Source organism: Gadus morhua, chromosome 13 (genome assembly GCF_902167405.1).
Source record: "Gadus morhua chromosome 13, gadMor3.0, whole genome shotgun sequence".
Classification (NCBI taxonomy): domain Eukaryota; kingdom Metazoa; phylum Chordata; class Actinopteri; order Gadiformes; family Gadidae; genus Gadus; species Gadus morhua.
In genome coordinates this window covers 16,730,871-16,741,533 of record NC_044060.1, presented here as the reverse complement: position 1 = coordinate 16,741,533, position 10,663 = coordinate 16,730,871, and the positions used below count along the sequence as shown (strand labels likewise).

Here is a 10,663-nt window from a genome sequence, read left to right as displayed (position 1 = left end):
TGGACCACCAAGACGCATAAACAAAGCATTTTTGGTCTTGGTTTTTTGGTCAGGCACCACATGGTCAGCTTTAACACACCAAACATCTGGGGTCCTTCTTCCTTTCACGTGTTGTAAACTCTTCCTGACAACGTGAGTTTTAACCATGCCGAAGTCAAAGAGGGACAAGAAAGGTAAATGATCTTTTCTACATATGTATTTACATGTTTGATGTGTTCGACGATAGACCTGTATTAAACGGTGTCATTTAGACAAATGGTTTAGCCTTACATTTATTTTTAACAGAAAGCAACGATACAGGCTAGCGCTAGCTTAGCCGGATTCGGGAAAACATTCACATTTTGCTATTTGGTTATTAGAAACAATTAGGACCTGTATTGTTATGTATACACCTATAAGTGTATTTATAATTGTTTCTTCATCATTAAAACAGTTTCACTGACGAAAACGACCAAGAAGGGTTTGGAAAGCAAACAGAACTTGATAGAGGAGGTGAGTCCTAAAATAATACATGTGTAACAGTGAGCAGAACCTCGAATTCAATCCGTCACCCGTCTCATGTGTCTTTTGTTCACGCATTTGATCTAGGTGCGGAAATGCGTCGACGTATACCAGAATTTGTTTATATTTTCGGTCGCCAATATGAGGAATAACAAACTAAAAGACATAAGGACAGCCTGGAAACACAGCAGGTATGGACACTTCTACCCACCTATGTTTTGAAAATCAAAAGGTGTCATAACGTTCAGTTTACCTACATTTCTCCTTTTTACAGGTTCTTCTTTGGCAAAAACAAAGTTATGATGGTTGCCTTGGGAAAAGGACGAACAGACGAATACAAAGATAATTTGCACAAGGTAGGCATCAAGGCTGTCTCTGTAACAAAGTAAACTACTTGCACAATGACCTAATTCTTAATCTGTGTGTATTTTGCAATTGATAGGTTAGCAAGCTCCTAAAAGGAGAAGTGGGTGTGTTGTTCTCAAATAAAACTAAGGATGAGGTACAAGAGTAAGTACAATTGCAATCTAACTGACCTACATCATGGAAGACCCTTTTGAGTTTTTAGCGATATACATGCATTTCCTTAAATGATGGTCCTGGCACTCTACAGGTATTTCCGCCAGTTCAAGGATGTGGATTACGCACGGGCCGGCAACCCTGCCAGGATGTCTGTGAAACTGGACGAAGGGCCTCTGGAACAGTTCCCCCACTCCATGGAGCCACAGTTGAGGCAGTTGGGACTCCCAACTGCCCTCAAGAAGGGTATGATTATTTTACTGTTAAAATACTAAATAATTGCTTCAGAAATGGAATAGTGTCTCAAATCCTGTCTACACCGTCAACAAGGACCAGGTGAGATGGAAAACGGTCTTGATAATCACAGGAAATTTCAACTATGGATAAATGTAATAATATGCTTATGTATTCAGGAAGAGGGTTATTTCAAATTGTATTGAATGTTAAGTCGGATAGACTTTTCTGACTGCTCAAACGTCAATATTTCCATCATTTTAAGGGCATATCTTATCTAAATTTAGATGAGTTATCAAGATAAGTAATCCTCATTTCAGAATAACACAGCATTCAGAAGATGTTTAATTATTGCTCAATACTCAACTCTCTATATTGGGCATTTACGGCTCTGTATATTTACTTACATCTTTTGTAGTTTGTTTATTTTTGCTATGTTCTTAAGGGTCCTTTTCCATTTTTTTTCTTTCTGCTGTTCTATTCTTTAGGAGTGGTAACGCTTCTAAAAGACCACCCCGTTTGTAAGGAGGGGGACATGTTGACTCCTGAGCAGGCTCGTATTCTGGTACGTACTGAACCATTGCAGTTTAACTTGCCTTAGCCATTGAGATCGGGTATGGATAGCTAACTGTTTCTCTCTTTTTATAGAAACTATTTGGCTTCGAGATGGCCGTATTCAAAGTGCAGATCAAGTGCATGTGGAACACAGAAGTTGGAGAGTTTGAAATCTTTGCAGAGGAGGAAGAAGATTCGATCGAAGATGAAGCAGTCAAACAAGTTTGACTCTTGCCTGCTTTTAAGCCATTTCTTGAGCTTTTGTTTAAACTCAACTCTGCCAATATTGGAAAACTGTTTAAGCTGTCAAAGCTTGTGTATCCTGAAATTAGCCCAACTCCATGGACCTTTTATTTGAACTGGACTGACTAGTGCGTTGTCGAGCTGCAATGGTCCTTTGACTTGTGTCACGTTGACGCCCTTTCACATTAAATGTATGTGAATATCAATGCTGATCCAGGTTGTCAATTATATTTCATAATGGGAAATGTAATCTAGTTTGTTTCATTATAATTGTAGTCTAAGACTGGTAAAGTTGTCAACTTCAGCACCAGCTCAGCGAAAAGTCCTGTTCAGAAATTGATGCCAAGAAGTCTTTTTAAAATATTTTGAAAAGTACCTGATGCTTTGTCCTTGTTATTATCAAATATTATCAACATTTATCCATACAAATGTAATAATTTTTTATTTGGTTTAGTGCCCAAGCTGTGAAATCAAGTAGATTTGTTAGCTGAAATATCTACGGTAATTATTTTTAACGAAAGTAATTCGGACACTCATGGGCCACAAGGTCCCATGCTTGCTTAAATGCTTCCACCACTCTCTCATCCAGAGGGCCTTCTTCTGATGCAGACAGGTTTTGCTGTAGCTGCTCCATGCTCGACATGCCAATGATGACTCCATCGCCATTATCACCCTGAATGTAAAGCCAAAGATCACATAACAACCCCACCCTTGAGTGGAATTCAAGCCATTTTATTGGATCAATACTGCCGGCCTGAAATATGGGTGGCAATCTATAACGCTGGTGTAATTCTATATTCTCACGGCAGACATGCCACGTTAAACGATCAAAGTAACTTCATCACACAAGCCTGTAACCATCTCATGACTATAGGGAGTAGTTACCTTGATCTGGGAGTGGTGGTACATCCAGCGTATAGCAGCAGATGTCATGGTGGGTTTCTCTGAGCCATACGCTGTTTCCAATGCTTGACTAACCAAGCTGATTGCCTGGAAATGACTCTCCTTCCAGTACCTGAGGCAAAAAAAAGTCTGGTTGCCTTAATATTCTCACTAACAAGCCAGACAGAGTGAATTTTATACATATCTGTATCCAAACCTGTTCCTATATGCTGTTGCCCACTCATTGCCAAAGAAACGTCCTTCGGGTTGGGAAGCATCTTTGTCCTCAAAGTGATACTTTCCAGTAAGCAAGCCCCCTTGTGGACACGAGTGATGAAGACAATCAACTTGTTAAAAGGTGCTACAGGTAAGATTTCAGAGCAGAAAATCTTGCGCTCTACCAATAGAGGGAAGTGTTCCAATCAGGGAAGATGTGTCACGATTGGTCAGAATCTGCTTTGGCCTCAAGTATCTCCGACAACTAGCTGAAATCTAGGTGATCAGTGTCTTTCACCCTCGCTTCATATTTTTTTACAACAAACCGGCACGAGTAATAAAATAGTAAAACAAAGTTCTCAATATGTTTGAAAAAAATTCAACTTAGACATAGCTGGCCTTTGAAAACAGATACTGACTCGCCGATTTCATCTGAGTGGGAAGTATGCAGTATAACTCAAAACTAAATTATTCAAATATATGTACCCACAAGTACAAATTTAGAAATGTTTAAACTGTCATTGCTCTTGAAGTAAGCATTAGTCAACATTCACTAAAACCACTAGAGGGCTCAACTGCACCTTATACAGTACCTGCTAATGGGTTGTATGCATAGAATCTGAGGCCATTGGACCGCAGACATGGCAGCAACTCCGTCTCGACCTGTCTTGTTGTTGCATTATACATTCCCTAATGACATAGGCATGAGTCAGAAAGCATCAATACAATTATTTTTTCAACTTTTTTGCTAGAAGCGAAATAACATTAACACTATTAGTATTATTAACACTTAACAACTGTGAAAAGGGTGCAGCTGGACATTTCCTAGAGCATTATTACCTGATAGACAGTGGGAACAAGCCAGTTGTTATGTCTGCAGATGCACACAATTTCAGCCACTTCCCACGAAGCATAGTTTGAAAGGCCAAGCTCCTTGAATTTACCCTAAAAGGAGTATAAAAAAAATCAATAATAAGAACTTTAGATTTGACAATCCCAGTTTTCCCAACCTTTTTGGGCTAAGGCACATGAACGGTCCCAGACAGTAATTTAAGGAACACCAACTGTAACATTGTTTTTGGTCTTGGATCAAATCCTCATTGTCCCCAGTCTACCTAGCAGGCTTGAGATCGAAATGTGTAAGTATAACCTGGTCTCTGGATCCGAAATTGATCACAACGTATTCAGTAGAACACATATGTGATATTTAACCTCCATGTTTGAAGTCGAGCCTTAAGGAAAACGCCGACATGTACACAGATCTTTACCCAAAGACCCACTGTCTAGATAAGGAGATGCATGGGAAAATTCAAAAGCCTGTTTTTTCTAACCTTACCAACCGTTTATCTCTGTATGGCAGGCTGAATATATATGCTCAATGAATATCATCTTCCTTGATCTAACTTTTTTTGGAAGTTCATTTACAAATTCAGTTTTGGTTTATTTCCACCCAAAATGATAGTTATAATTGCTTCAGCCTAACCGGACCAAAGATTCCCTTGGTTCATTATTAACCAGACTGCACTGGAGTTTGACTGATGGAGCGGTTTGGTTTGTAGGTTGTAGTACCTCTTTGTGGAGCTGGTCACAGGCTCTCAGTGTATCCTGGATGGGGTTCTGGTGGTCCGGGGCATGGAGGTAGAAGAGGTCCACGCAGTCTGTTTTGAGTCTCTTCAGGGAGGTTTCAAGCTGGTCACGCAAGCACTCCGGCTTAAGTGTTTTCCCACCCCAGGGGTTCGCCTTGGTGGCCAAGCTCACTAAAACAGAGATTCAAATTAAATGAATATGTATGCACTATTAAGCAGAGCTGTGTATCCACCCCGAGTACAAACATTTGAGCTTCAGAGACACTTTCCTCGCTTTCACAATATCAGTTAATATGTGACCAGGTCATCCTTAGACCAAAGTACAGAAGCCTTTCAATTCTAAAGGCCATTGTAAACTTACTGAAATCCAACATGTAATACTTATGTATAACTACCCGGGTAGAAGTGAATACAAACTTCACCCGTCTCTGCATTCGTACGCCTTGTCGTGTGTGTGTTTGGTACCAACATTGACAGTGGGGCCGTCCACACAGTCATCTACGTTAGAATTATTGATTATGAACATAGCAACCCAGAAATACACCAGTTTTTTCAACTGACCCAACAAATAAGCAATCCAAACAAGTTACCCACCTGTTTTAGCAAGATTCATCCCCCCAAGGATTGTTTCTGCCTGGCCATCTGTGTACATGTAGGCTGTGTCTATTTCTTTATGGCCATGCGAAATGAAACATTTCACCATTTCCAAACTCTTTTCTGCGTCTGCTCGCCCTCCAAATGCCATGGTTCCAAGTAAAGTTACTGGTCGTTTCATTTGAGAAGACATGTTTCGACGAGATACGAGTGCTGGTAGATGTATGAATATGTTTTTAACAATTGTTCTCGTACAGTACCTCTGTAAATTATGCAGCCCCATTCGCACTATGGACTCGCGTTATTACGTGAGTGCCGTAAAGCAGACACGTGTAAAATACAGCAGGTCGCACTGTCACTGGTTCATCTGCAGAGAATGTGGTGCAATAACTTACTCTAAATTAGAAGCACCCGGGACACGGCCACTGATTTTGATATAAAAAAAATACAACTCGCCCGAACCTTCCTGAAAACCTCCAACGCTGAGTTCTGAACACTGATCAAACACTGGTCCAAAAGGAGCCTTTTAAACGAATGTGTCAATGTTTACCTAGAGTTTGTCGTTGCGTCACTGTGAATGAAAATGTTGCAATCCCTACTAATACTGAGCGGTTGCAAAGCAAGCCACAAAGCAATTCCTTTTTCCAAATAATTGCAAATATATATATTTTTAAAATGTATATTTATAACACCATTAACCTATGATTACCGGAAGTACGGGGGGCTCGAAGAAGCCATCTCCCACTATGACCACAGGGGGGCGCTATAACTCGTGGTCAAATGTATTTCATAAAAAAATCGGAAACTTGGTATCTGGGACTTATTTAACATGCAGAATCATTTTTCATAGATTTCTTTGGTTGATCTATCAACAATGGCTCATTTATGTACGATTTATGCCCAGGGACTTAAAACTCTGCGTGCTCGCTCATTAGCCTCGGTGGCATAAGCATGTCAGCATGCGCCAGCATGTGTCAGCATAGAAACGCTTCCACAATTTTTGTTAATGTCCATATCATTATTATTTTTGTTAATCATCGCATCAATCAACAGCTGTGCGGGTTTCCAGGGATCAGTCCCTTTCTCTCTCTCTTCCCCCCTTAGGTCATGTAAAGTTCCTCCATGGGAACTCCTCCCAACGCCTGTGGCCAACCCTAGTGTGAGGGTGGAGGCGTCTCTCGCGTCAGGGCTTGTGATAGTTATTCTCCAGATATACTCTATAATTGATAGTCGAACAGTGGTTCATCAACTTTTTCGACCCCTTCTAAGATAATTTTCCAGCTGAATACCGCCTTCACCGGCACAAAACATTTTTGGGAGAAAAATAAACAAAATTAACAAAAATAATTTATGTGCGTTCGATTTGGCAGTGTGAACATGAACATTAAAAGAGTGCAAATAGTCACCATTTATTGAGAAAAACGGGCCTATACTTCATGCAACTGTTCTTGCCACAAAATAAACACAACTCCAGGGGAGGGTCAGAGCATGAGGTGAATCCCATTCAGATATATTCTTCCTGAAACTGACATTTTGGTGTTTCTGGATGCACTTTCTTCTTTGCGGATTCTCCTAGCTTTCAGAATTGAAACTTACTCAGAGTGAAAATAGTTTTGTTTAGTTCCTCCTGCCATACTCCAAAGTACACCTGTGTTCGTACCCCCATTTGAGAACCACTCGTCAAAGACCAACATACACTCACCGCTGTATGTGTGTATTTCTATGTGTAGGGGCAATAAACCAAATGATGTCTGTTATTGTCTGCCTCTCTGTGTCTCTGACTCTGTCGGTTTTTCTCTCTTTTCCAAAGCTCTTTTTCTCTTGTGTTTGACCTCCAATCAACATGGATGAATTACGCACACAAGTGCATACACAAATACCAGACACACACATAGACACACAACATAATCAGTCAGTCTGTAAAGTCCTCTGTGTTAGGTGTTTGGAGGACATGTTTTTGATCAAACAGCTCTATCATAACAAACAATATGTCTGTTCCTCTTTTCTGGCTGAAGAACCGTAGCTCAGAGGAGAAGAGATTATAGGGAAGAGAGGATGAAGGAGGGGGAGGAGTAGAGGTGAAGTGAAGAGAGAAAATGATTAAGGTGAGAATATAAGCAAGAAGAAGCAGAGATATAGGTCATATATATCCTACTATATGACCTATTATGCAATGGGTTATTATATATCCTATAGGTCATATATATCCTACTATATGACCTATTATGCAATGGGTTATTCAAGAGATTGATTTCCCACTAACACACTAATAACACAACACCGTACAGGCAATAAACAATCACTCAGAGAGAAACAGCACATAAATAATGCAGTAATTGCATCTACTTTACAAACTTGTTCACCGACAACAGCAACACATAACACACACTCACTTACAAGCACAGACATGCAGACACACAGACGCACACACACTGTTACCACGGAACCATCACTCAAATCTAAGATCTATGCAACGTAAAACAAGCCTTTTTTTCAGTGTCGCACTGGCTGGATATCTTTTGTGTTGGAAGTCTGAGTTTGATTCCCCCCTCTTGTTCATGTTACGTTACAAATAATCATTATTTGGAGATGGTTAAGTTGAAGTGTTACGTGTTAAGTATTATGTTAGTGATGGTTAAGTTTAGGGTTTGGGTTAGGGTTAGGTTTCCTCCAACAAGGACGCAGGGTGCTGAGTTGGAAACCGGTTTATTGTAGAATTTGAAGACAATGGAACAGGAAGATACTGCTCCATGCTGCCATGCAGGAGATCTCCCGAGTGTGTGTGTTGATGGCCGGTTTACCCATGCACATGGTTGCTCAATGCACAACAGTTGTGCAGCCGCAATCAGCCCCAGTGTCTAATCTGTCTAAAGTCTGTCTAAGAGAGACAAAAAGGCGCCCCCCTTCCGGGCTGTGGTTCTCCAGAAGTAAGAGTAGAAGGCTCAGGAGGAGAAGAAGACACATGGAGGAGAAGGCTCAGGAGGAGAAGAAGGCTCAGGAGTAGAAGAAAGCTCAGGAGGAGAAGGCTCAGGAGGAGAGGAAGTGCAGGAGAAGAAGGCCCAGGAGAAGAAGTAGGCTCAGGAGGAGAAGGAGGCTCAGGAGAGGAAGAAGAAGGCCCGGGAGAAGAAGAAGAAGGCTCAGGGGGAGAAGGCAGAAGAGAAGAAGATGGCACAACCGGAGAAGACGTCACTTAGTCTTGAGCAGAGCTCATCATCAAAGTGTTGTCTCTGCTCAAGACTCAAATTGACATCAACTCCTCAGGGGAGTCTCTGCCCCAGATAACGACATCTTCTCCTCAGGGGAGTCTCTGCTCCAGACTCTAGTGACATCCTCTCCTCAGTAGAGTCTCTGCTCAAGATAGTGACCTCATCTCTTCAGGGGAACCTCTACTTCAGACTCATCAGTGACGTCATCTCCTGAGTGGACTCTCTGCTCCAGACTGTGATCTCCTCAGTGACGATGGTTTCATGTTTTTGTTTTGAGGGGGAAATATCCAGTGATTTGTTTAAGGAATTATTAACATTGAAAAACTTGACTAATGTATCATATATGCATCTAAGACCAGCCAATAAATAACTTGCTTGCAGGGTTCACACAAGAGAAAATATAAGAGATAGACTTTAACCAGGTGTGTACTACACTGCAAAAGTTATCTAATTATGCTAATGAAAGACCAGGGGTCTCATTTATAAAACTGTGCGTAGGATCGTTACTAAAAATGTGCGTACGCCCAGAAGCCAAGTTTTGCGTGCGCCAAAAAATATTCAGATTTATAAAACACTGCGTACGCACACCTGTACGCAATCTTTCACATACAAATCACATACTGACTACAATTGTGCGCAGCTGAATCAGCTTCACGTTCCGCCCTCTACACGCCCCTTTTTAACCATAAATGGTCAATGCAAATGACCTCTTGAATGCGATCTGCATATAAAACAGACTCAGATGCCGGTATTATGTCTTGTTGGAAACAATGGCAGAAGTACTGAGAAAATCAAAAAAGCGAAATTTCACGGAGGTTGAAGTGGAGACACTTGTGGGTGAGATGGAGGCCTGAAAGGTAGTTTTGTTCGGCGGTCACGGGATTGGAATCGCCAACAACAAAAAGCAGAGTGAGTGGCAACATGTTGCTGCAGCAGTGAACTCTGTCAGTAGCACGGAGCGCACAGTCCCAGAATTAAAAAAGAAGTGGTCTGACATAGAGTTACATATTTTTATGTAGCCTACCAATAAATCGTTATGGTCCCTAAATACCCTCTCCCTCCGAACCCTGCATGGTCCGCCAGAAGTGCCATATGGTGCAGCATTACCACAGCGCTCACCTCTGTATTTATAGGGTTACGGTAATAAGACTGACGAGAACGCCTTGGATAATCAGTTTGTAATTACCCACGTAAAATGTTCTTGAACATAACCCCTTTTTAATGACTGATTTGTCATGAAAAGCATCAAGAGTAACGGACAACGATTGTGATGAGTGTGGCTTGGTTTTTCACACTTGGGATTTAATTGACATTTGATCATGTGTTTACAGTGTCACATAAAAATATTATGATATTGACACATGTTGGACAGATGCTTTATTCCATGCAGTCGCGCCGTCAGTGGACAGTATGGAGTGACGGGATTAAATATAGAGAATTTCTTTTTATTTCTATTCTAAGGAGATATTTCTGGAGTTATAACTGAGAAATAACGCAGTGGACTTAAATTATTCTGATTAGGATTTAACGCATGATACGGGTTGAAATTAAATTGATGAAGGGCGATGATAAAACATAATCGTTCTTCTCACTCTGCAATTCTTCGGTCTGACTTCAGTTCACCACCACACCGTCTGTGTCGCCAATTCTCCTTTTCCTCCAAACCATGCGTACGCATGGGTCAGAGTTTGCTTAGGGCTGCGCACATTTTCCCGTCAAGTTGGTTATTTATAGATCACAACCTTGGCGTGAAAAGTCACGTACGCAACTTTCAGCCCCGTTTTGTGCGTACGCAACGGTTATAAATGAGACCCCTGATGTATTCCGGGGTGATATAAATGGCTGTGCTAATGCTGCAAAGAATAAACCTTCTTATGAACATGGAACACATTCAATGACTGGCTGGTTCCTCACCTCCATACAGAGAATGTTGTAGTCTTAGCATTGGAGACTTGTCATTAAGGGGCGGTTTGAACTGCAAGAGTAAATTATAAGGAGAAACAGGTTGTTTCAAAAATCTGTACCCGCTTTTGATCCGGATAAGCCACTCTCTTTTCACACAGGCAGGTTGGCTTTCGGTTGGGTGCCTTTTGGTGTTGTACGTTTTGCTTGTGCTTTTTGGGTTAA

At 41.2% G+C, this 10,663-nt stretch overlaps 2 protein-coding genes across 3 annotated transcripts; one reads left to right on the top strand and one right to left on the bottom strand.

Moving 5' to 3' along the window:
- The first annotated feature begins 65 nt into the window (after nucleotides 1-65).
- On the top strand, nucleotides 66-2,427 carry mrto4 (MRT4 homolog, ribosome maturation factor). Its single transcript, XM_030375839.1, has 8 exons — nucleotides 66-173; nucleotides 434-492; nucleotides 589-692; nucleotides 776-857; nucleotides 944-1,011; nucleotides 1,115-1,266; nucleotides 1,743-1,819; nucleotides 1,903-2,427. Exons 1-8 carry the CDS (start codon nucleotides 146-148, stop codon nucleotides 2,035-2,037), a joined length of 705 nt encoding a protein of 234 aa, XP_030231699.1. The 5' UTR covers nucleotides 66-145; the 3' UTR covers nucleotides 2,038-2,427.
- A 40-nt stretch (nucleotides 2,428-2,467) lies between these two features.
- akr7a3 (aldo-keto reductase family 7, member A3 (aflatoxin aldehyde reductase)) lies at nucleotides 2,468-5,862 on the bottom strand. Of its 2 annotated transcripts, none has more exons than XM_030375838.1 (7): nucleotides 5,726-5,862; nucleotides 4,720-4,907; nucleotides 3,991-4,095; nucleotides 3,744-3,840; nucleotides 3,152-3,251; nucleotides 2,938-3,067; nucleotides 2,468-2,725 (listed from the first exon to the last, which is right to left on the bottom strand). In XM_030375838.1, coding segments are annotated over exons 1-7 (783 nt in total). In that variant the 5' UTR covers nucleotides 5,727-5,862; the 3' UTR covers nucleotides 2,468-2,563. The 2 variants fall into 2 exon arrangements, with proteins under 2 accessions (XP_030231698.1, XP_030231697.1); XM_030375837.1 differs by having other exon boundaries at nucleotides 5,331-5,835.
- Between the last annotated feature and the right edge of the window lie 4,801 nt (nucleotides 5,863-10,663).

What these genes read in the sequence shown, in the direction of transcription:
- mrto4 (XM_030375839.1), top strand. Translation starts at nt 146, where the DNA reads ATGCCGAAGTCAAAGAGGGACAAGAAAG. An exon ending in GTCAAAGAGGGACAAGAAAG is followed by an intron (nt 174 to 433) that starts GTAAATGATCTT and finishes TCATTAAAACAG; the next exon opens with TTTCACTGACGAAAACGACC. An exon ending in AACAGAACTTGATAGAGGAG is followed by an intron (nt 493 to 588) that starts GTGAGTCCTAAA and finishes CATTTGATCTAG; the next exon opens with GTGCGGAAATGCGTCGACGT.
- akr7a3 (XM_030375837.1), bottom strand. Translation starts at nt 5,613, where the DNA reads ATGGGGCTGCATAATTTACAGAGGTACTGTACGAGAACAATTGTTAAA. An exon ending in GTGACCAGCTCCACAAAGAG is followed by an intron (nt 4,096 to 4,719) that starts GTACTACAACCT and finishes TACTCCTTTTAG; the next exon opens with GGTAAATTCAAGGAGCTTGG. An exon ending in ACCACCACTCCCAGATCAAG is followed by an intron (nt 2,726 to 2,937) that starts GTAACTACTCCC and finishes CTTTACATTCAG; the next exon opens with GGTGATAATGGCGATGGAGT.